This window comes from Lynx canadensis, chromosome A1 (assembly GCF_007474595.2).
Source record: "Lynx canadensis isolate LIC74 chromosome A1, mLynCan4.pri.v2, whole genome shotgun sequence".
Taxonomy (NCBI): Eukaryota; Metazoa; Chordata; class Mammalia; order Carnivora; family Felidae; genus Lynx; species Lynx canadensis.
In genome coordinates, this window is record NC_044303.2 from 20,004,432 (window position 1) to 20,030,478 (window position 26,047).

The 26,047-nt window shown below is 44.1% G+C and overlaps 1 protein-coding gene across 1 annotated transcript in view; it reads right to left on the reverse strand.

Annotated features, from left to right (window-relative positions):
• Positions 1–5,284: 5,284 nt before the first annotated feature.
• Positions 5,285–26,047, reverse strand: part of FAM124A (family with sequence similarity 124 member A) — a 100,502-nt gene continuing 79,739 nt past the window's right edge. The window contains exon 4 of the mRNA XM_030310026.1: positions 5,285–8,632. Within this exon, the coding sequence (XP_030165886.1) occupies positions 7,835–8,632 (798 nt within the window). The 3' untranslated portion in view covers positions 5,285–7,834. The remainder of the gene's footprint in view (positions 8,633–26,047) is intronic.

The window sequence follows — 26,047 nt, forward strand, 5'->3', positions numbered from 1 at the left end:
TCACGGAAAATGTGTCAAGTGCAAAAAAGAAAATGAAACAGAAAAAATACCCCCCATGATGATACTATCCGGAAGCAAAAGCTGTTCTGCTTTGACATACTCCTTGGCAGTCTGTGTTTCTCTGCACTGTTTTACATGGTCAAGGGCAATCTATACACACGTGTTCAGGTTGTCTCCTAGTGGTTTGCTATTACAAATTGTACTATGACCAACAGATGCATAAGGCTTTACTTCCGTCTTGGATAATTTCTTTATCCATCCAGGGATAGAGGCCTGGAAATTGAGTTACAAGGCATGAGCATTTGTAAGGCTACTGAGATCTATTGCCACGCTTCTCTCCAAAAAGGTTGCACCAATTACTGCTAAGAGCCACGTAGAAACATAAATTGAGTATTAAGAACCTTTGCTAACTTGAAAAGTGAAAACGACCTCTTGCTGTGCCGGACTTGGCCACTTGATCTCGTTTGTTCCTTAGAATGACCCTATGAAGAAGGCCTCGTTTCTTAAAATATTATTAACCTTTCTGCCTCAGTTTGCTCCTGAGGCGAGTGCCCTACGCCCAGCTCTGATTTCCTCCACTTTATAAATGAAGAAACCAAAGGTGAGAAATGAAGGTGGTTTGTTTTTGTCTCTTTTTAAAATTTTTTTAGAGAGAGTGAGCAGGGGAGAGGAAGAGAGAGACTCTTAAGCAGGCTCCACGCTCAGCCCAGAGCCCGACGCCGGGCTTGATCCCACGACCCTGAGATCATGACTTGAGCTGAAATCAAGAGTTGGACACTCAACCACCTGAGCCACCCCAGTGCCCCGAGAAATGAAGTATTTTGATTCGGGTCACACGGCCAGTATGTCTCAGTGATGACATTCAAATCTGGTTTTTTGGATGTGAATGCTGAAGAGAGAAGAAACCATGAACGGAACTGAGGACTCGTACGGCGAAGGAGCTGGTCTTGCCTGGTATGTGAGTGTGGTGCTAGTTGGCTGTGGGTCACACTGATTTGGGAACCGGATGTGTCCATGTGGGGTATGTAGCAGGAAGCTGAGAGTTCCGGGCTGGCCCACAGGAAAGAGTGTGACCAGATGTGTGAGAGAGGCAGGGTTTGGCAGACCTAGGGCCCAGCTAGACCCAGAGCAGGACCGTGACCAGGCAGAATTCCTGGGGGTGGTCACATGTGGTTGGGTCACGATCCTGAGCCTGCCTCCACAGCTGCCGCCGGTTCCCTGGATCCAGCAAAGTCACAAAGGCGAAGCTGGACAGGGAATCACTCCTGGGAAGTACGGGGCAGGGCCGTGAGCTCGGACACTGACCAAAGAAGCAAAGGGGTCCCTGTGGGTCCGCACAGCCAGCTCAGGTCATAGACCCAGACTGCCACTGAGCTTTATGGCTAAGGAGAATGCCAGAGCTGCTGGCATGGGGTGATTTACTTGTATAGGACACAGGAGGCTCATTGTGCAGGAAGTGGAACATAACTGTTGGAGTGGAAATAGGACCAGGACTCTCCTTGCTCAACAGATCGGCTTCCTCTGTTGAGCTGGGCTGCATTTCCGGTCTTTAAACCATGTCCAAGGGCAGAGGACCTGGCGGTCAATCCGTTCTACCCATTAGTGTTGTGTCCTCTCTGATGAGAGTCAGACACACGGCAGGTGATGAGGAGGGAGGCCGAGGGGACGGTGGGCAGTTCTGGTCGTGGCCGGATGGGGGGCAGGCTCGCTGCTGAGGGCAGTGCAGACCCAGACAGTTGAGGGGCGGTTGGCAAGTCGGAGCAGGTGTGGACGGTTGGAGCCTGTGAGTTGCGTGGAAGTTGGCCAAGCAGCGATGAAGGTGGGGTGGACGGGTGAGCCCCCCGCCCCGGGGAGGCCGGGCAATGAGGCCGGGCCAGCGCTTGCAGGGACAGGACAGAGGGGAGCGTTGCAGGTGCCACACGGCCCTCGGCACCCGAAGGAGAGAAGAGGCGGGAAGGCACAACGGGTTGCACAGGCTTGAGGCGTTGGGGGTTGGCGAAGGGAAGCTCAGCTGGAGGTCTGGGAGCAGCAGCGGCGGCAGGTGGGCACAAGCACAAGGTCTGGCTGTGCCGGCAGCCGCTTGAGACGGAGGAGAGACAGAAGCCGGGAAGCTGAGGATGTGATGACGGACAGGCACTTTCCTGTCGGGGGGAATCGTCCAGAGAGACGGTGGCGAGGGGACAGCGGAACTTGTGTTGTAAAAAGCGCTGGGAAGCCAGCCCTCGCCGTGCTCTCTGCACTAGGGAACGTGAGGAGCCTGGAGCCCCGGGGTCAGAACACGTGCCATCCTGCAGCCCCAGTGTAGGAGGAAAGAACCTCAGCCTTCACTCAGTACGGCTGTGCTGTAGGCGTCGCGGGGCTTTCATGCAAATTACGCAATTTAAGTCTCCTAATTATCCCCCAAGGTAGGTATTGTTGTCCGTATCTTACAGATGGTGAAACTGAGGCCCAGGAGAGTGAAATAACTTGCCCTCAGCTCACACAGTGGGTGATGGTCAGAATTGGAAGCCAGGCCTGCTTGATGCCAAAATCTGAACACGTAGGTACTTGCACCAGAGGTTAATTCCATCAGAGCGATCAGCGGGACTATAAAATCTAAACATTAATGATGGTAGTAGGGGCGGCTGGTTCTCTGAGGGAGAGACGACGTCTCTTCTGTTCAGTCCCGGGTCCCGAGCACCCAGCCTGACACGTAGTGGAGCTCAGTAAATGCTTGTTGGATGAATAAGTGACTCTCTTCAGAGCAATGAAGAAAGAGGTACGGGGACCTGAATTCGTATCAATTCTCAGGAAGCTCGGGGAGGGATGCTGAGGGGATTTGTAACTTATCAGGAAGGGCTTCCAAATGCCAGGGAGAGGGGTAGAGAGTGGAGTAGACTTTGGAACCACAGAGCACGGGTGAGGATGCAGAGGGGCCTCCAGAAGATGTGGACTCTCTACGCGTGTAGGCGAAAACCATGGGGAGAAGCCTCTGCTTTCTCAGTGGGATGTTGGCCTCATCACCTGCCCTCCACGTGCCAAACTATAGATTTGGTCTCCAGAGTGGAGGAAGCCAGGCTTCAGGCTTTCTGCCCTCTCCCCACAGTGTGGCTGGAGATGTCTAGCAAGGCTCAGTCAACCCATGGTTGTGTCTGCTCCTCCAGATCTTGTAAATTCCATCCTACAATCAAGAAAGCTATCAACTTGGACCAAACTAGTATCCCTTGAGAGAAAATCACTCCTGGAAATCCCTTTCTAAGTGATTTTTAGAAATCTGTGCTAAGGAAAACTTGGTTCCCATTGAGGAATACCATCAAGGCAACTTAAATTATAATGAATATAAGGCAATGTCACTAGATTTTCAAATCCTATGTGAGAACCAGGCTATTCACGTTTCCCTTTTTGCTTTGGCTTCTGGGAGAGTCATCCACAACAGTTAGGTTTTTCTTTCTTTATGGTTGGCATATTTATGGACCCTTTAGCCCTTAGCCCTGCTTTTCTACTTCTATTTGCATTGTCTTCAGTCGTGATTTCAGTTGCTGTGATACCTTGTAGTAGAAATAAAATAAATGCAGAATAACAAGTGGAAATGAAATGCTTTCTTGTTCATCTGGGTGGAGCCGTCTTCAACGAAAAGGGTGGTTGCTGGCCCTTCTGGGCATGGCGGCCAGCAGGTGGCACCAAAGCTTTCCCACAACCAGCTAGCTAGCGAGGTGAGTTGGCCTGAAGGATTTTGTTCATCAGGCCCTTTCTTGGACTGTGCCACACACATGTGGAGTTGCTCCTGTTCCAAAATGCTCTGGGTTTTGTTCTAGAGATTGGGCAAGGCTGACCTCGGGGAGCCTGTCTGGCTTCTTCCAGATGCTCAACTTATAAGACCAGTGTTTCAAATAATGGGGTGGTTGCAGCAATCTCCAACTGGACTAGGCCAGTTGGGGCCTGTGCCTCATCTATCTAAGCATTTTTTCTATACCATCTTAGGCAGCTGGAAGTGGGATGCTCATCACAGATGGAGAGTTCAGAAAGCATGCCATAGGGACCCAGAGAAGGGGCCTTTTCAGTCTCACCAAATAGTTCGGGAGACTTCTGTCTGAAATGGATATGTTGATCCTAACTTTGGGGACATAATTGGATAATAGTTATCACATCTCTAGAAAAATTATTAAAGACCAAAGTGTACCAACATTACCATTGATATTTCTTCCGTTATTCACTCAAATTATGTGATTTAAAGACATTTTGTATCTAGACTTCTATGCCCAAGATTAGAAAACAGCCTTCAGTAAAAGTTGAAAGAGTTTAATTATATAAAAATCTTTAAATTCAGGTTCCTGACCCCTCCTGAATCCATTTTTATAATGTAAAGTCAATTTCTCATGTTAGTTTTCTCAAGCCTCTACTGTAGCTGATCAATTGTATTGCCAAGGAATTAAAGAGAAACAGAACCCTATAAAGCATAAGAGGCATCTGTGTTGAGACCAGAAACACGGAGAGATGCGGTGGGCAGGGAGGGGGAAAGAGGACTATTCAGCTCTCTCCACTGCTCTCCTGAAATCCAGATTTGAGATCATTGACCACAATGGCTCGTTGATAGCATTCTGGGGGTTTGGGAGGGAGGAGCTCTTCATGATTACTTTTATTTGTCCTTAAGAATCTCTTCCAGGAATTCTGAATCTACTTAGGTGTTTCTTACCTGATGAATTGGAGAATTCATTCATCTACACAGACTCCAGCAGGGGGAAAGAAAGACTCCTGTATTTCTCCTGATTTACATGGTTTTCCCAATAAAAGTAAACATTTGGTCTTACTTGGAACGTACTTTACAGCACGGTCCCACTGACTTCCATGTGACCGTTCCCCTGTTCTTGGGTCACAGGGCTCAAAGAACACCCAGGACTATATTCCATTTTGTACAGACGTCAGCCCTCCGATCACAAAATTATCTTTGGTAGCTCACCAACCCACCCCCCATGGGTGACCCAAGATGATTTCTGTAGGGGCTGGCAGGTCAGTTAGGAACTACCTAAGAAGCATTTGATCTTTCTAGCCCATACTGGGTGGTAGAGTAGACCACGGTGGGACCATAAGCAGTAATTTGGGGAGTCTTTTTGGAAAAGAGACAAGAGATGGGTTGTCCTAGACCAGGACATGTGGCACCATGCCCCACCCCCTGTGCAACGCTGGGGGGAGATAGAAGGTCAACAAGATATTGGGTTCCATTAAATGACAAAAAACTAGGGCTAAAATCTAGACTTCCTACACCACAGAGCCTAATCCAGGAGGGAAATAATTTGAGACTGCCTCGTGTGTTTCAAGTGAACAAATTTATTGAGCACTTACAGTATGTCAGCATCTATCACAACAAAAGTAATGCGGCTCCCCCAGTGGGTGTCAGGAGACTTCCTGGATGAGGAAAATGCTGGTGCACAGCCAGAAGTTGAAGCTGGGGCTTTGTCAACATCTCTCTGTGACATTCTTCTGCACAGGGTGTACGGCCACTTCTGACCACAGCCTGGGAGGGAAGGGCGGGGGGGATGCATGAATGTGTGTGGTGGGCTTCCCTCAGTGCTCCCCTTGTGTTACAGGGGCATCTTGCGTTTCCTGCTTTTAAATGGAATCACTGACATCCTTTGGGGTCGCCGAACTGGGTAGACTGGACTGTGCTGAGGGTGGGTCACAAAGAAGGGATCGGACCAGACAGCATCAGGGTTGGGCTCCGAAGCAATCCTGGGGGTGCATGCAAGTAAAATAAGGGTACTGGTAGGGGGGAAGCCAGGAGGAGCCAAACTTGGCAGTTGGTCCACTTGTTTATGTCTCATGGACCTTTGCTACGCATGAGCTTGCCTCCTGTTCCTCAGAGGCTGCATCGACACCTCGGAGTTTTCTCTTCCCTAACGTTAACATGTTGTTTCTCATCCTCAGCTGCCATGAGTCACATTTCCGGAGGGGAGGTACACAGCTAGTGGCTTTCTAGGAACCATCTCAGCAGAAAGAAGTCCCTCACTGCTCTGAGCCCTGTGGTTCTGTAGTCACTGGCATGACGTGAGGACCCCACAGCAGCAGAGGGCTGCAGACTGAGAAGCTTTACTGTGGACTGTGCCCGAGATCGTAAATCATCCTCAGTCCAGCACGAGGCTTAGGCCGGTTCTTGTGAAGAAAGCTTTACTGGAACTCAGCCACGCCCATTCACGTACACATCTTCCATGGCTGCTTTCGCACTGTGATGACAGAGTTGAGTAGTTGCAACAGAAATCCAATGGCTGGCAAAACCTAACATGTTCCTTACCTAGCCCTTTCTAGAAAAAAGTTTGCTCTCTCCTGGCCCAGAATTATAAGAGATCGTGTTTTTATTTACTTAAAATGGAGCATATTATGATTTGGGAGGCCGGGAATATCCAGGATGTTTGGGACAGGATCTGAGCTTCTCGTTACAGGGAAGGCAAAGGCTTAACGGCAGCTTGGAGGACAGTGTCGACGAGGATTCTGAGGCGGTGTCTGGACTGGTCTGGGCACTTCCAGAGAGGTGAGAGCTGGGCTACGAGTCATGTAGGCGAGGAGCACCAGATGAGGAAATGAGCAAGGCAAATAAATCCATGCCCTTCTTTCCCAAAGGTGAAAGCACTTGGCACTGCTGAGTTTGGAACTGTAAACATACCCTCACTGGAGTGAGAAAGGTGACACTGAACTACCATTCAAGCTTGACAGAGGCAGACAACAGGCAGAAAAGGCTAAGGTTGGGCTAGAGCTCCTGCTTCAGTTAAGGCTTCTATGTACTCATGGGAAGCTAGCAATGAAACAGTGTTCGTCCAGGGTGGCATTTCCTATAAAGCTTCCCATTTGGAGAAGACGGGGGCATTTATTAATCTGTGCAATCGCAATGCCGCTTAAAAAATGTTACAAATTATTTAAGGACGAAAAGATCAGGGTGTGTGACAATGCACGTTTATTGGAGAAAGTGGTATAAAATGTGGCTCCTGTCATTTATATAGAGACGTATATATGTAGCCCTTGGACTGTGGGTTTTAAAGTTGAAGAATCTTAACACTACCTACTCCAATGAGCAATTCTTCAGTGATCCAAATAAATCCAGGTACTGGAGTGGTCCTCCGCAGACTCTCCTTGTTACGGTGAAGGTGTCATTGAAAGGTGGATGCCAGTCTGGTTTTGGGAACTCAAATCACAGAGTCTGTCACTCAGGAGAAATCCTTCTAAAATATATTAGCCACCTTCGCATAAATCCAGATTTCCCGATGCCTCACGGCATCCAAGTGAGACGCTACCGTAGTCTGATATATGTTTACTGTTTTATCAAGCTGAGGTTTTTCACTATTAAGCACTCCCTGGAAATTCTCAGGGCCACTGGTCCCTGGTAATGCAAATACGTACGCAGAATCCAGTAAGCTGTACGTTACATTATTGTGCACTAATCTCTCCTACAGGTCACTTAGTATCTTTCCCACATTCAACGTTTTGGCTTTAATTGTTTTTCCTTCACAGCATGAAAAATTGCCAAATCAGCTCCGGCTGACTAGGTTTTCTTTTCATTTCAAATAATTATAGGAAGCATTTAAATTGTATTAAGTGCACTAGACCGTATCTCAAAGGGAACAGAGGATTCAACAAATTTTTACAACAGAAGCTTGAGAATTTATTTGCATAAAAACGCTGGTATTTTTCCACCGAGTGTCTAGAAACCTGCCCCCTCTCAGGTAAGCATGGGCCGTGCGGCCAACGTGTGATGAGCCGGATCCCAGACAGACGGGGGAGCGGGGCTGAGAACGCAGGCGGGGTTCGGGCCCCAGCGGGGCCAGCGGGACCCGAGCCAGTGTGTCTGAGAAACAAGGGCAGAGGGTGCTCAGATGTAGAATTCCTCCATGGCATTGTCCACAGGTCCGGCCAACGCTGGGGGCGGTGGGGCATCCCCGCCGGTCTGCTCGGCGCTGGGAGCAGCACAGGGAGGCTCCGGGGCGGACTCTGTGAGCGAGGAGGGGCCGGAAGCAGTGGGAGCGGCAGCAGCTGTCGCGGAGCAGCTGGCGGGCCCTTTGGTGAAGAAAGGGAGGGAAGCCCAGGAGGTGTCTGTGGTCACCCCGCCCCCAGCGGGCAGTGGTCCGTCTCTGGAACCCTTGGGCTTGGACCAGTGGCCGCCGCATCTTGCAGAGGGGAGGGCTGCTTCCCCGGTGCCGCAGAACCTACTGGGTGCGGAATACGCAGAGACCACAGAGAGGTCCGAGGAGGACAGGCGGAGGCCCGTGTCCACGTCCGTCTCCTGGGCCCCCTCCAAGTCATCGATGGAGAGGAGGCAGCCATGCCTCCACTCCGATGCCCTGTGCCCCGCGTCACCTGTGTTTGAGAACCACTGTGGTAGGGCCGAGGAGCCCGGGGAGGGGTCTCCCGTGGGCAAACAAAACAAGGACTTGCTTCTCTGGAAAGACCAGGGGAGGCTGAGAGGGCCGCTGGCTCGTTGGGGCCCAGGAGGCAGGCCCGTGGGGCCGGGCCCCAGGTGTGACCCTTCCGGCGGGGGCTGCTGGCTGCCGCCAGGGCCAGGTGTGCTGCTCGGGGCCGGGGTGCTCGGCGGAGGCGCGGGATGAGGTCTCTGCTCTGACGGGGGCTGAGTTCTGCCGGGTTTCGGAAACTTCCTGTGCACCCTTTGCGCCTGTAGGGGGAAGAGGGCGCATCAGGTTAGCGGTGGGCTGGACTGTCACGAGACACACTTCCTGGTCACTGGAAAATTCCAGCAGGGTCACGGCCATCAAACAAGACCAGGAATTTCCTTCTCCGAACTCTAACGCGAAGACAGAGGCGGCAGAGCTCGGGAGAGTGTGGCTCACACTTCTCAGCCTGAGGAGCCCTCTCTGAACTTGGGAGGATATGCAGGCCCTCGCCTTGCAGGGAGTAACTGCTCGCTCAGCGGATTAGCCACAAGAATGAGGGTTGGGCTGCGCACGGAGGACGGAGATAAGAATTACCAGTAAGTGCAAACAGGATGCTGGGAGGGTGTGTTTCTCTCCAACCAGAGCACCACTATTTGCATGTAACTCATGGGAAGATGAGGGCGATCAGGGTGGGGTAGCACAGAGCATCTCGGCTCAGAAAACATGGGACTTGATTCCAGTACATGTGTGATTGCCAGGACATATCCTAGGGGTGGCCCGTGGCTCAGGGCAGTATATCTGTGACGAGTGAGGGGCTATCAGGAAATTAGCATTTATTTACTTGCCGTCTGGGGCCACTGATCCTCTACAGACCTTGCCTTCCAGGACCTGGACAGGAAGGGGGGCTGCTGACTACTGCCTGACACTTTGGATGCCCCACAGACCTTGGATAAGCCGTCTCTCTGCCTTTAACACCTCACCCTGTTGTGCTATTCCCCCACCCTCCCTGTGGCGCACCAGGAACCTGCTTCCGTTGCACAGAACTGGGGGACTTCTCGTTCCGCTGCACATTCCCACTTGGGTCTGCTTCTCTGAGATTCTCCGCCTGGCCTAGCTCAGTGCCCAAGCTTATGGGCCAACCTTACTATGCAAAGTTTCCATGAAATAATGGTTTTGGGAATAGCAGGTCTGGCTCTATTAAGTACAGGATCATCTGATTTATGAATCCTTGAGATAAGGATTAGGAGGATGGTTTACTATCAGAGATATTTCCTGGCACCCAGCAGGCTATGAGACACCGGCCCTTCCCTACACAACAAGCACCCTTACCTCCCTATTAAATGGGAACTGCGTCTTCCCACAGCCACTTGGGAAATACAGTTGAATGTAATATACATTTATCGTGCATCTGTTACAGGCAAAGGAGGAAGGACTGCGATGAGACTCAGTCTTTGACCACATGAAACTTACATTTCATTGAAAGGATAGGAGACAAAAAAGAAATTGGTCAGACAAGAACGAGACTGTGATGACGAATAGGGCTATGAGGGCGAGACCATGCCTGCCCGGTAGGAGCAGAGGAGTCTTCAGGGGAGGTGGCCCTCAAGGTGAGCCTTTGAGATGGGCAGCTGTTCTCCTGGTGGATGGCATGAGTGGAGAGGAGGCTGTTCTGGAGAGAGGCCAACTCAAACAGAGGCTGACTGTTGGCAGGTAAGCAAGGAACTTGCAGGGGGCACTGAGTAGTTTGCCTTGATTACAGTGCAGGTGCATGAAAAGCAGTGACGGAAGATAAGTTGCAAATGGAGTCTAGTGCCATAGTGGTCAAGGAGACCTTGACTAACTGGGTAAGAAATCTACATACTTCTCTTTATGTTGAAGTCTTAATTGTTGGAGTTTTTTTGACCAACAAATATGTGAATATATGACCATTCCTTTCATCGATTTCTAAGATCTTTGCCTAATTGCAGATATTGCAATTTTTTTAAAGTTTTAAAATTTATTTTGAGAGAGAGCATGCGCATGTGGGGGAGGGGCACAGAGGGAGAGAAAGAATCCCAAACAGAATCTGCACTGATGTGGGGCTTGATACCACGGCCATGAGATCGTGACCTGAGCCAAAATCAAGAGTTAGATGCTTAATGGCTGAGTCACCCAGGGGCCCTGATATCTCTTAATCTTATAAACAGACTCATTGACTCATTCTTTCAATCAACATCAACGAGGGTCTTTTATGCAGGGCTTCCTCACTGGTGTGTTTACGCTTTGAATGGGTTATCAAAGGCGAGCTGAGATCTGGATCTCTTTCACCAGCAGCCTGTTGCACTATATAAATATTATTATTATCATTTTCTATGTGCTCTTTGGGGTGAGAAATGTCTGGAGGGCCAGGCCAGATAATTTTGCGTAAGACATGGTCTTAGCAAACAATTAACAATACAATGTTCAAGTGTAATAAAGTGAGCTCTGATGATAAAGTGAATGGCAATATGCAAGCCATGTTAAGGCACAAAGGAGGGAGAGGTTGAATAGGGGTGAGGCAGCATGGGGACAGGTAGAGAAAGCTTGCCTTGGTAAGTCACACTTGGATGAAATCTTAGAAGTGGAAGAAGTGTTTGCCACCTGGAGGGCAAGAGGTGAAGCCTAGAAGCACACTCAGGCACAAAAGCAGCCTGATCAGAGGCTGGAGGCAGGAACCAAAGCCAAGAGGTGAGGTCTGAGAGGCGAGAGGAGTCTTGTCGTGGTGGGCCCCAAATCATGTGTATGTATAAGGCACCTGCATTTCAAAACCCAAAGGCTTGAAAGCAAGATGGTGGCATGGCCAAATCTGTGGCAGCAGGGTAAAGGAGAAAGGACTGGATGGGGGGGCAAGACTGGTGGCAGAAAGAGCATTTGGAAGATACTGCTGTAGTCTTTCACTTTTGAAGATTCATTTCAAGTAAGCTGCATTTTCAGTTGCTCGCATGAGTTTCTTAAACATCAGTTCAGACAGTCAGGATTTTGTATGGCTTTGCTGTCCACCCTTCCTGATCCTCTCCTTAATTCTCAGTCTCTACATTCTGTAGCGTGGATGTGTACCCTTGTCCTGCCGCTTCTAGTCCTGCCCTCCAGGCTCTGGAGAGCATCCTGAAATTCCCAAATCATTCTGCCAAGGGTGGCTTAAGGAGCTAAAGGTGAAAGCGGCAATTGAGATCTCTGACGGTCTGAAATTATTGACGCTTGAAGAACGAGACGCAGAGTGCTTTTAGTGCAGGTTGTAAGTGGGTTCGGTGTCAGTCTTCTAAAGATAGCGCTGCACAAGGCCGTCCTCACCATGACACTTCAGTTTGCAGCAGCCCCAGCTTTTATGTGCACGAGGGACCTTGCTGAACATGGCAAGAAGACTTGGAGCCGAGCTGGTTCCTGCTGGAGGTATGATCCACTCAGTAGGGCTTGCTGCTCTGTGCTCCGGCATCTCCCGGACTCCCACCCAGCCCTTCTGACTCTGGAAGGGTAAGCATGAAGAGTCCTACCTTTGGGATGGGGACAGGAGCAGCCTCTGAAGGCACAGCTGTGCCCAAGAGGCATCACAGCGAGGTGGCTGTCGGGGAGGCAAACTGATCTTCTTACTTGCTGGAGTTTGGCCAAACAAGAGAAGATAAATCATGAAGCTCTTGACAGAAGGAAGTCCTCGGGGATGGAGGATGCTTTGGGAGGGGAGAGGCAATGTTTACTAATTAAAATGTCTATCAGGGCCAATTCCCCGGGGTGCCCCAGTGTATTTTCTTATTTGGAAATTTTCTTACACGTTACCCTATCACTTCCATCTTTGGAGACTTATTCGAGGAGCATGCTCTTGGCGAGCATGTTTGCATTCTCAATCTGCTTGAAAAAGGGAGCCTCTGAATATTACTTCCTGAGAAGCCAAAGGCCAAGGTTCCCAAGAAAGAAAGTGCTAGGAGACATCTCAATCTTTCGGCTCTCAGGGACAGAGTGGTGTTAACTTTGACTTAAAACCAGGAACAACTGGCAGAGGAGGAACACTTGATGGCAGGTATGGTCATCGCTGTGCTTGTTTAACAAACCTACCTGTGCTCTCTTATTTTTACTCCCTTATGAAGGCAGGAATTCAGATAAACCCTAAATTATGCTGCTTTGAAGAGAGGAGGAGGCACCTGGTGTTTGTCACCAGAGGGGGGCCCAGGTGCGCCGTGGAAGTGCCAGCTGGGCAGGTGGGGCTCCAACTGGACCGGGGTTGGCTGGTGGTAATGACAGGGTCTGGGGGCAGGGAGCTGCAGGAGGGTGGCTGCGAGCCTCCACACCCCAGCTGTCGGGCTGAGCACACGTGGGATGTGTTTGCAGCACATCTGGTATTCCCTGGTGGTATTCCCCAGCTCTGTACAGAAGAAGCAGAGTCTTGTCTGTCTGAAAGACAAGTCGCGTAGACCAAACACGGAGCTGCTTTCTTGTGTCCTCCTGGCTGCGGTAGCTGTTTCCGGCCTCTCTCGTCTGCTCGTCTAACTTGACCAGGAACACTAGAGGCTGAGAATGAATGGTTGGAGATGTTTCAGGAAACCCCTCCCCAGGTGATCTTTCCAGAGTTGAAACAATACCCTATGTGCCCTCCTTCCTTGGAAGCCTCTCTCTGCCTTCTGTGACAGCAGCAATGTACCTCGGGGTCACCTTCCTTTCTCTTTGAAGCAGTGCAGGCTAGCTGACTCACTGGAAGCCAGTGGTTCCCCCCTTTGCTATTTATGGAACGGAATGGCATTCGATAAATGAATCTGCTTAAGGCAGCTAGCCAGGAGATCTGATTATGTCTCTGAAATCATCAAAAACCTGAAATTGCAGTAATCAACCCAGAAGCTTCTCATGCAACTGTGAGCATAGACCGTTTGCAGTTAGGGAGGTAAAGGAGTCTGAGCCGAAGCATCTCTTTCAATGATCTGGGTGTCAGTAGGTTCATTCCCTGGCACATGGGTAGATTCCCCAGGGAAGGGGATTCTGCCCCTGCCCCAGTGACCCTGGGCAGTGTCACACCGGAGTTCACGTTCATCCTCACACTTCCTCTGAGAAAGGTCATTTCTTGTTGTGTCCTTGGCACGAACACAACGACTGTGGCATTGTCTGCTATGTAATGAGTCAGCAATAGAGCTTTTAACCCAGGGACTAATAAAAAAAAAAAATTAGGGGCAATTCAAGGAAATTGGGCAATGGGTTCACATGAGAAATCAGATTTTTGTTCTAAAGAAAAACACACTTCCTTCTCCTTTCACTGTCCTTTGGGAAGTTTCCATATAACCACTAAGAGGGATACCCACAGGCAAAGCCTATGTTGTTTGTGAAATTCTTTAAAAAATTTTGAATAAAATTATTTTACCAAAACAATTCTTATTGAAATATAGTTGATATATAACATCAGTTCCAGGTGTACAACATAATTTTTCGATGTTTATGTATATTGTGAAATAAGCCTAGTTAATCCATCACCGCAGATAGACTTTTTTTTTCCTGTAATGAGAACTTTTAATTTGCTCTCTTAGTAACTTTGAGTATACAGCCCAGTATCATTAACTACAGTCATCAAGCTGTGTTACATCCCCAGGGCTTATTTGATAATTTTACAAACGTTTACATCTTTTGAACAGCTTCACTCCCCATCTCCCAATTCTGACAATCACCAGTCAGTTCCTTGTATCTATGATTTTTTTTTTAATCTACATATAAGTAAGATCATATGGTACCTCTCTTTCTCTGACTTATCTTGCTTAGCATACTGCCTTAGCATAGATAGACCCTATGTTGTCATAAGTGGTGGAATTTCCTTCTTTTTCTATGGCTAAAAAAAATATTTTTCTTTACACGTTCATCTGCTGGTGGGCACATAGGTGGCTTTCGTACCTTGGCTATTTTAAATAATGCTGCAGTGTACGTGGGAGGGTGCGTGCAAATATCTTTTTGCGTTACTGTTTTCATTTTCTTTGGATGAGCGCTTACGAGTGGAACTGCTGGATCACATGATAGTTCTATTTTTAGTTTTTGAGGAATCTCCATGATGTTTTCCACAGCGGCTGCAACAATTTACATTCCACAGCCTTTACTCCTCATCCTTGAGAACACGTGGTTTCTTGTCTGTTTGGTAATAGCCATTCAGATTGGGGTGAGGTGGTAGATAGCGTTTGTGGTTTAGATTTGCATGTCCCTGATGATTAGCGACGTTGAGCACCGTAATAAGTACCTGCTGCCCATCTGAAAGCCCCCTATAGAAAAATCTCCATTCAGCATCTCTGCCCATTTTTTAAATTTTTTTTTAACGTTTTTATTTATTTTTGAGACAGAGACAGAGCATGAATGGGGGAGGGGCAGAGAGAGAGGGAGACACAGAATCGGAAACAGGCTCCAGGCTCTGAGCCATCAGCCCAGAGCCCGACGCGGGGCTCCAACTCACGGACGGTGAGATCGTGACCTGAGCCGAAGTCGGACGCTTAACCGACTGAGCCACCCAGGCGCCCCATCTGCCCATTTTTTAATAAGATTTTTTGTTTATTTGCTACTGAGTCACATGAATTCTTTATCTGGATATCAACCCCTTACCAGATACATATTTGCACATATTTTCTTCCACTCAGTAGGTTGCCTTTTCATTTTGTTGACAGTTGCTTTTACTCTGCTGTGCAGAGGCCTTCTAGCATGCAGCCTCACTGTTTATTTTTGCTTCTGCTGCCTTTCCTTTTGGTGTCAAATCCAAAAAATCATCACCAAGACCAATGTCAAGCAGCTTACCACCTGTTTTATTCTAGGGATCTTATTTCAGTTAAGTTCAATCATTTAATCCATTTCGAGTTTGTTTGTGTGTGTGGTATAAAACAGTGGTCCAGTTTCATTCTTCTGTATGTGGCTGTCTGTCCAATTTTCCCAGTCCCAGTTGCTGAAGAAACTGTCCTTTCTGCATTGTATATTCTTGGCTCCACTGTTGTAAATTAACCAACCACATAAGTGTGAGTTTATTTCTGGGCTCCTTATTCTGTTCCATGACTCTTTGTGTCTGTTTTCATGCCAATACCATACTGTTTTTATTGTTATAGCTTTGTAATATAGTTTGGAATCAGGAAGTGTGAAGCCCCTAGATTTGTTGTTTTCTTACGATTGCTTTGGCTATTCAGGATCCTCTGTGGTTCCATACACATTTTAGGATTATTTGTTCTAGGTGTACGAAAAATACCATTGAGATTTTGATAAGGATTGCACTGAATACGTAGATTGCTTTAGGCTGTATGGACATTTTTTTTTTTTTTTTTTTGCAATACTGATCATTTCCTTCCAAACCATGAGCATGAAATACCTTTCCATAATCTGTGTCTTCTTCAATTTCATCAATGTCTTTGGTTTTCAATGTATAGGTCTCTCAACTTGGTTAAATTCATTTTATGTACTTTATTCTTTTGATGAAATCATAAATGGTATTGTCTTAATTTCTCTTTCTGATAGTTCATTAGCGTATAGAAATGCCACAAATTTGTATATATTGATATTGTATCCTGCAGTATTACTGAATTCATTAGTTTTAACAGGGCTTTGTTTTTTTGTTTTTGTTTTTTTTTAGTATAGGCTTAAGGGTTTTCTATTTATAGTATATCATCCATCAATAGTGACAGTTTTACTTTTTTCTTTGCAATTTGGGTGCCTTTTATTTCTCTGTCTTTGTTAACTGATGTAAGACTTGCAATATTATACTGAACACATGCGGGGAGAGTGGGAATCTTTTGTTTATGGCCTTAGAAGAAAAGTTTTCAGCATTTTACCACTATGATGTTAGCAGTGGGCTTAACTGTTATATATATACCTTTATGATGTTAAGGTGTGTTTCTTCTATACCCAACCCCAGTTTTTTTTTTTTTTTTTTGTAAATGTGGAATTCTGTCAAATGATTTTTCTGCATCTATTGTAATGACCATACAATTTTTATCCTTCATTTTGTTAATGTGGTATATAACACTGATATGCAGATTTTGAACTATCCTTGCATCCCTGGAATAAATCCCCCCTTGATCATGGTGTATAATCCTTTTAATGTATTGTTCAATTCAGTCTGCTAATATTATTTTGTTGAGGATTTTTCCATGTATGTTGATAAGGGATAATGATTTGTAATTTTCTTGTGGCATCTTTGTCTGCTTTTGGTATCAAGGCAATGCTGGCCTCGTAAAATGAGTTTGGAATGTTCCCTTCTCTCCCTGTTTTTTGGACGAGTTTGAGAAGGATTGCTATTTCTTCTTTAAATGTTTGGTAGAATTCACCAGTGAATACATCTGGTCCTGGACTTCTATTGGGAAGTTTTTGATTATTCATTCAGTCTCCTTATTAGTAATTGGTTTGTTCAGATTATCTATTTCTTCATGATTTAGTCTTGGTAGATTTTATGTTTCTGACAATTTATCCATTCTTTCTTTTCTTAAAATTAAAAAAAAAATGTTTATTTTTGATAGAGTGTGCAGGGGAGGGACGGAGAGAGAGGGAGACACAGGATCTGAAGCAGGCTCTGTGCTGACAGCAGAGAGAAAGCCCAATGCTGGGCTCAAAGTTATGAACTGTGAGGTCATGACCTGAGCCAAAGTTCAATGCTTAACTGGCTGAGCCACCCAGGTGCCCTGGCATATAATTTCTCATAGTAGTCTCCTATGATCCTTTTTTTCTGTGGTACTCAGTTTAACATCTCTTTCATTTCTGATTTTATTTTTTTGAAGGATGTCCTTTTTTTTTTTTTTTTTGGTGAGGAGTTGAACTAATGGTTTGTCAATTCTGTTTTAGCTTTTCTTAGGTTCATTGATCTTTTTATTATCTCCTTTCTACTACATCTGGGTTTTCTTTTTTCTTTTTCTAATTTCTTGAGGTGTAAAGTTAGGTTGTTTATTCGAGCTCATTGTGGTCTCTTGATGTAGGCATTTATCTCTATGAACTTCTGTCACAGAAATGCTTTAGCTGTGTCGCACATTTTAGCATGTGGAATTTCCATTTTAATTTGTCTCATTGACAAATGAGACACTATAAAATCATTATAAAATAACCTTTGTCTCTTATTACAGTCTTAAAGTCTATTTTGTCTGATAGAAGTATAGCTTACCCCTGCTTTCTTTCCATTTCTATTTGTATGGAAAATCTTTATCCCTTTACTTTCTGTCCGGAAGCATCTTGTAGGTAGTATATAGATACATCTTGTATAGAGATATGTTTTTTAAAATCCATTCAGCCATTCTGTCTTTGAGGGGAGAATTTAGTCCATTCACACTTGCTTATTTATTTGCTTATTTATTTATTTTGATAGAGACAGAGAGCAAGGAGGGGAGGGGCAGAGATAGAGGGAGACAAAGAATCCCAAGCAGGTTCCATACTGTCAGCATGGAGACCAGTGCCGGGCTTGAACTCATGAACCATGAGATCATGACCTGAGCTGAAATCAAGAATCAGATGCTTAACCAACTGAATCACCCAAGTTCCCCCATTTACATTTAAGGCCATTATGGCCAGGTATGTACTTACTGCCATTTTGTTAAAACTGTTTTCTGTTTTATAATCCCTTTCTTTTCTTGATCTCTTCCTTTATGACTTAATGATTTTCTGCAGTGGTATGTTTAGATTCCTTTCTCTTTATCTTGTGTGTATATACTACAGGCTTTTGCTTTGGGATACCACGAGGCTTACAAAAAACAACTTATATACTGTAGTTCATTTTAATGTAAAACAAGTTTGAACACATCCTAAAGCTCTAAATATTTATGCTCCACCCCAACATTTTTGTTTTGATGCCATAATTTATATCATTTTATCCTGTATATCCAATAACAAATTACTGTAGTTATAGTTATTCCTACAACTTTTGTCTTTTAACCTCCATACTAGCATCATAAATGATGAACCCATCACCTTTACAAAATTAGATTTTTCTGAATTTTACTATATATTTACTTTTAGCAGTGAGATTTATACTTTTTTGTTTTCCTGTTACTCATTAACATCCTTTTGTTTCAACTAAAAGTAGTCCCCTCAACATTTCTTGTAAGACCGCTTTAGTGGTAATGAACTCTAGCTTTTGATTGTGTGAAAAACTTTCTCTTCTTCAACTGAAGGACAGCTTCACCCAGTATTCTTGGTTGGCAGTTTTTTTCCTTTTCCTTTCAGCACTTTGAGTGTATCATTCCACACACTTCTGGCCTGCAAAGTTGCTGCTGAAAAATCCAGTGATGGTCTTACAGGGGTTCCCTTGTAATGTAAGAAGTTGTTTTTCTGCTTTTAAGATTCTCTCCTTGTCTTTAACTTTTAACACTTTAATTATAATGTGTCTTACATGGGTCTCTTTGGGTTCATCTTCTTTGAAACTCTCTGGACTTCTTGGATATGGATGTCTGTTTCCTTCCCCAGATCAGGAATGTTTTCATCCATTATTTTGTCAGATTTTCTGCTCCTTTTTCACTTCTCCATCTGGGGACCCTTATAATAGGAATGTTAGTTAGCTTCATAGTGTCCCATAAGTTCCTTAAGCTATCTTCACTCTTGTTCTTATTTTTTTCTGTTTGCTGGTCTAATTGGAGGAATTCCAAAGCCCTGTCTTGAAGTTTACTGATCCTTTCTTCTGCTTCATCTAGTCTGTTGTTGAACCCGTCCAATGCATTTTTCAGTTCAATAATTGTTCTTCAGCTCTATGACTTCTTATGTGGTACTTTCTTATATTTTCTTTTTGTTGAACTTCTCCCTTTGTTCATTCATTTTCTCCTGAGCTCAGTGAGCATCTTCATCAGGTAAATAACTTATCTCTGTTTCATTAAGGTCTTTTTCTGAGATTTCATCTTGTTATTTCGTTTGGGACATGTTCTTTTGTTCATTTTCTTTGATTTTCTGTGTTGGTTGTGTTAGAGAAAAGAGCCACACTTCCCAGTCTGAAGGACTGGGATCATGTACGAGATGAAACTATTATTCATCCTTGCTCTAGCTCTTTATCTCAAAAATTTTGTGTTTGTCCAAGCAGCCCATTTTATTCCTAATTGCTCCAAACAATTGAGGGCGCTCTAAGACCTGTGAGTATCCCAGAGGGAGGATCTCGGTCAGCACCTAGATTCAGGCTGATGGGAAGCAAGAACCTCAAGCAGCACATTTGAAAGTATGCAAATATACCTCTTTCAGCAGAAGACTGGGTGACAAGCATTATTGTCTGCTCCCTCTGCACTGAGCTCTGGGATGACAGCCAGTTAAGAACCATTTCTTTGTTTGCTACCATCCCACTGAATCTGGGAACACAAGCCCTGCTGGACACCAGAGCCAAGCTATCAAGGAATGTTTTCTCAGGGTGGCAGCCACAAAACCTAGGGCACCAAAAAATATAAAAGCTCCTTTCGTGGAGACACTGGCAAACTTGGGCCAGGAAGAGGAAAAGTGTGAAGATGGAGAGCACAAGGATGGTGCCCACCAGCCCTCCCGGTCTCTGGAGAGGACTGTAGTCAGCTCCTATACAAGTGTTTAAGTAAAAGCATGCCCCACAGGCCATAGCTATAAAGATACGCTAATAAGCTTCTTTTAAAGAGTATTTCAGTCTGATGCTTCTTTGCTGTGCCCTGACGTATAGCTGGTTAAGAACTCTTTTTCAGTTTGTTAAAATCCTGTGGAACCCATGAAAGTAAGACCCCCTGGACACTAGAGCAAGCAGCCAAGGAGTGTCTCCTGGATGACAGCTGCAAAAATCAGGGCACTGTCTAGCCCTTTAAGAACTATTTCTCAGGGGCGCCTGGGTGGCGCAGTCGGTTAAGCGTCCGACTTCAGCCAGGTCACGATCTCGCGGTCCGGGAGTTCGAGCCCCGCGTCAGGCTCTGGGCTGATGGCTCAGAGCCTGGAGCCTGTTTCCGATTCTGTGTCTCCCTCTCTCTCTGCCCCTCCCCCGTTCATGCTCTGTCTCTCTCTGTCCCAAAAATAAATAAACGTTGGAAAAAAAAAATTAAAAAAAAAAAAAGAACTATTTCTCAGGGCGCCTGGGGCTCGGTCAGTTAAGCATCTGACTCTCGGTTTTGGCTTAGGTCATGATCTCATGGTTTTGTGAGTTCAAGCCCCGAGTCAGGCTCTGCATTGATAGTGCAGAGCCTGCTTGGGGTTCTACCTCTCTCTGCCCCTCCCCTACTCACACTGTCTCTGCCTTTCTCAAAATAAGTAAACTTAATTTTTTTTTAATAAAAAATTAAAAGAAATAAAAAAGAACTATTTCCCAGATCACTATAGCCTTGTGGGTCTCATGGACATGAGGCCCATGGTTTTCAAAGCTAGATGTTTTGGGGACTTATCTCCCAGGTTCAGGTCTTAGAAGCTGTAGAACCACAAGAGGAGTTCAAAGCCTTTACTCCACAGGGAGAGATTATGAGTTGTGAGATCCCTCTTGATGGTGGGTTACCTTGCCAGGGCTGAGATTCATTGTGAGACTGTGTCTCAGTCTCTCTGACCAATTTTTTTTTTTTAATTGAAGTAGAGTTGGCACACCACATTACGTTACTTACAGGTACACAACACAGTGATTCAACAAGTCTGTATGTTACACTATGCTCACCTCAATTGTAGCTACCAACTGTCACCATAAGACACTATGACAGTAACATTGACTGTGTTCCCTATGCTGCACCTTTCATCCACAGGACCTATTCATTCACTAACAGGAAGCCTGTATCTCCCACTCCCCTCCCCTCTGGCAACCATCAGTTCTCTGTATTAATGGGTCTGTTTCTGTTTTGTCTTTCATTTTAGTTCACTTAGCATAATACCTTCCAGGTCCATCCATGTTGTTACAAATGGCAATCTTATCCTTTCTTATAGCTAATATTCCATTGTCTATGTATGCATTTGTGTATACGCACGCACACACACACGTATCTTCTTTATCCATTCATCTATCAGTGGACACTGGGTTGCTTCCATATCTTGGCTGATGCTACACTAAACATAGGGGTGCATATATCTTTTTGAATTAGTGTTTTTGTTTCCTTTGGCTAAATACCTAGTAGTGGAATTACTGGATCATAGGGTATTGGCTTTTAATTTTTTGAGGCACTTCCATACTGTTTTCCACAGTGGCTGTACCAATTTATATTCCCAACAGCAGTGCATCAAGGTTCCCTTTTCTCCATATTCCTGCCAACAGTTCTTTCTTATCGTTTTGAAACTAGCTCTTCTGATAGGTGTTGATATTTCATTGTGGTTTTGATTTGCATTTCCCTGATGATTAGTGATGCTGAGCATCCTTTCATGTGTCCGTTGGCCATCTTTATGTTTTCTTTGGAGGAATGTCTATTCCGATCCTCTGCCCATTTTTTAATCGGATTATTTTTCTGATGTTGAGTTGTGTAAGTTCTTTGTATATTTTGGATATTAACTGCTTATCAGATACATCATTTGAAAATATCTTTTCTCACTCAGTAGGTTGCCTTTTCATTTTGTTGACAGTTTCCTTTGCTGTGGAAAAGCTTTTAATTTTTGGTGTAGTCCCAGTAGTTTATTTTTGCTTTTAGGAGACATATCTAGAAAAATGTTGCCAAGGCTCATGTTCAGTAGATTATTGCCTATGTTTCTTCCAGAAGCTTTATGGTTTCAGGTCTCACATCTAAGTTCTTAATCCATTTGGAGTTTATTTTTGTGAGTGGTGTAAGAAAGCTGTCTAGTTTTATTCTTTTGCATGTAGCTGTCCAGTTTTCCCAGCACCATCTGTTGAAGAGACTGTCTTTGTTGTATATGCTTGCCTCTCTTGTTGACATTAATTGACCATATAAATGTGGGCTTATTTCTGGGCTCTCTATTCTGTTCCATTGATCTGTCATTTTTGTGCCAGTACCATCCTGTTTTGATCACAATAGCTTTGTAGTCTATCTTGACATCAAGGATTGTGATACCTCCAGCTTTGTTCTTTCCCAAGATTGCTTTGGTCATTCAGGGTCTTTGTGATCCCATACAAATATTGGGATCATTTTTTCTGGTTCTGTGAAAAATACTATTGGTATTTTGATCGGGGTTGCACTGTATTTGCAGATTGCTTTGGGTAGTATGGACATTTTAACAATATTTTTCTAATCCATGAGCATGGAATAGCTTTCCATTTGTTTGTCTTCAGTTTCTTTCACCAATGTTTTGTAGTTTTCAGAGTGTAGGTCTTTCAGCTCCTTGGATTAGTTTACTGGTACGTATGTATTTTTTTTTTTAATTTTTTTTTTAACATTTATTTTTGAAAGAGAGAGAGACAGAGCATGAACGGGGGAGGGGCAGAGAGAGAGGGAGACACAGAATCAGAAGCAGGCTCCAGGCTCTGAGCCACCAGCCCAGAGCCCGATGCGGGGCTCGAACTCGCAGACCGCGAGATCGTGACCTGAGCTGAAGTCGGACGCTTAACCGACTGAGCCACCCAGGCGCCCCCGTATGTATTCTTTTTTAATGAAGTTAGAATTGTTTTCTTAGTTTTTCTGCTACTTTGTTATTAGTGTATAGAAACACAACCAGTTTCTGTGTATTCATTTTGTATCCTACAACCTCACTTAATTCATTTATCACTTGTAATAGTTCCTTTGGTGGAATCTTTAGGGTTTTCCACATATATAGTATCATGTCATCAGCAAGCAAGTAGTGACAGTTTAACTTCTTCCTTACCAATCTGGATAACCTTTATTTCTTTTTCTTATTGCTGTGGCTAGGACTTTCAGTTCTATTTTAAATGAAAGTGGCAAGACTGGACATCCTTGTCTTGCTCCTGATCTCAGAGGAAAAGCTCTCAGGTTTTCATGAGTAGCAGGTTAGCTGTGAGCTTGTCATATACGGCTTTTATTACGTTGAGGTATGTTTCCTCTAAACTCCCCACTTTGTTGAGTTTTATTATGAATGAATGTTGAATTTTGTCAGATGTCTTTTCTGCATCTATTGAGATGATCATATGATTTTTATTCTTAGTTTTGTTAATGTGGGTATCGTGTTGATTGATATGCTAATATCAAAGCATGCATGCATCCTGGAATGAATCCCACTTAAGGTGAATGCTCGATCCTTCTAATGTACTACTGAATGCAGTGTGCTAGCATTTTGTTGAGGATTTTTACATCTGTGCTTATCAGGGATACTGGCCTACAGCTTTATTTTTTTCATAGTGTCCCTGTCTGGTTTTGGTATCAGGACAATACTGGCCCTGAAGAACATGTTTGGAAGCTTTCCTTCCTATTTTTTTTTTGGAATAGCTAGTGAATAGGTTTTGACTCTTCTTTAAGTGTTTAGTAGATTCACCTGTGAATCTATCTGGTACTGGACTTTTGTTTGTTGGGAGTGTTTTGATTACCAACTCAATTTTGTTACTAGTAATTGGTCTGTTCAGATTTTACATTTTTTCCTATTTCTCCTGGGTTGTCCTATTTGTTGGCATATAATTTTTTTTTGTGGTGGTCTCTTAGAACCACACATTCTGTGGTGTTGGTTTTTACTTCTGTTTCTGATTTTATTTGGGGCCTCTCTTTTTTTGAGTCTGGCCAAAGGCTTATCAATTTTGTTTATAGTTTAAGGAACCAGCTCTTGGTTCCATTGATCTTTTCTGTTTTTCTTTTTCTTTTTCTTTCTTTTTCCAGTCCCTATTTCATTTATTTCTGCTCTGGTCTTTATTATTTCCTTCCTTCTACTTAACCTTGGGCTTTGTTCTTTTTCTAGTTCCTTTATTTGTAGGGTTAGTTTATTTGGGATTTTTTTTATTTCTTGAGATGGGCCTGTTTCACTATAAATTCCTCTCTTAGAACTGTCATCGTTGTGTCTCAAAGATTTTGGACCATTGTGTATTCATTTGTTTCCATGTATTTTTCGATTTCCTCTTTGATTTCTTCACTGGCCCATTCATTGGTTGTTCAGTAGCATGCTGTTTAGCTTCCATAGATTTCTGGGGTTTTTTTCCAGTTTTTTTCTTGTGATTGATTTCTACTTTTCATACTGTTATGGAGAAAAAAGATGCTGATTTATTAAAACTTGTTTTTGGCCTATATGTGATCTAAATGTTCCATGTGTACTTGAAAAGAATGTTATTCTGTTGTTTTTAGGTGCAGTGTTCTGTTTACATCTGTTAACTCCATCTGGTCTAATGAGTCATTCAAAGACACTGTTTCCCTATTTTCTGCCTGCAGGATCTATTCATTGATATATGTAGGGTGGTAAAATTCCCTACTATTCTTGTATTGCTGTCAATTTTTCTCTTTATGTCTGTTAATAGTTGCTTTATGTATTTAGATGCTCCAATATTAGGTACATAGATATTTACAATTGTTATATCCTCTTACTTATGTAATGCCCTTCTTTAAAACAAAAGATATAGACTGTAACAAAAGAGAAAGTCTATTTCATCTGATAAAGCACTGCTATCCTATGCTTTGTTTTGTTTTTGTTTTGCATGGAATATGTTTTTCCATCCTTTCACTTTCAGTCTTTTAGGCATCTTTAGATCTGAAGTCTCTTGTAGGCAGCATAAAGACCGGTTTGTTTGTTTTTTTTAATCTGTTCTGCCACCCTATGTTTTTTGATTGGAGCATTCAGATTATTTACATTTAAAGTAACATTGGGACACCTGGGTGGCTCAGTTGGTTAAGCATCTGACTTCGGGTCAGGTCATGATCTTGTGGTTCATGAGTTCGAGCCCTGCGGCAGGCTCTGTGCTGACAGCTCAGAGCCTGCTTTGGACTGTGACTCCTTTTCTCTCTGCCCCTCCGCCACTCATGCTTTGTCTCTCTCTCTCTCTCTCAAAAAATAAATACCACGTTAAAAAAATCTTTTAAAGGGGGAAGATTTATGCGATCTGAAGAGAAACCAGAGTTATTGACATGTATGTCTTTATTGCCATTTTGTTAATTGGTTTCTGGTTGTTTTTGTAGTTCTTCTCTGCTCATTTTTTTCTCTTGGTCTCTTTCCTTGTGATTGATGACTTTCTGTAGTGTTATGCTTGGCTTTCTCTGTCCTTTTATCTATTACAGGTTTTTGGTTTATCATTACTATGAGCTTTATATATAGCATCATGTCTATATCAAGTGGATGGTCACTTAAGTTTTAGAATGTGTCCAAAGAACTTTTCTATTCCCCCTCCACATATAAAAATGCTGTCAGTTTTATATCTTTTTATTCATAATTTCCTTCTAATTATGGCCTTTTCCACATCAACATGTCCCTTTATCATTACTTTTAAGGCTGGTTTAGTGGTGATGTACTCCTTTAACTTTTATCTGGGAAACTTGTGATCTCTCCTTCACTTATGAACGATAACCATGCCGGGTAGAATATTTTTGGTTGTAAGATTTTTTTCTCTCCCATATTTTTGCATTCCAGAAGGGAGTAGCATGATACATTCCATTTCTGCTGAAAAATCAGTTAATAGCCTTGTGGGGTGTCCTTTATATGTAACTTTTTGCTTCTTGCAACTTTTAAAATTCTCTTGACCTTTAAACCTGTGGTATTTTAATTATTATGTGTTATGGTGTAGAACTCCATGGGTTTATCTTGTTTGGAACTCTTTCTTCAACTTGGATGTCTATTTATCTCCTTAGGTTAGGGATGTTTTAAATTATTTCTTCAAATAAGTTTTCTATACCTTTCTTTCTTATTCTTTTGGGACCCCCCCTATAATTCAAGTTTTTGTCTGTTTGATGTCCAAGAAATCCCTTAACCTACTTCACTTTTCAAAATTATTTTCTCCT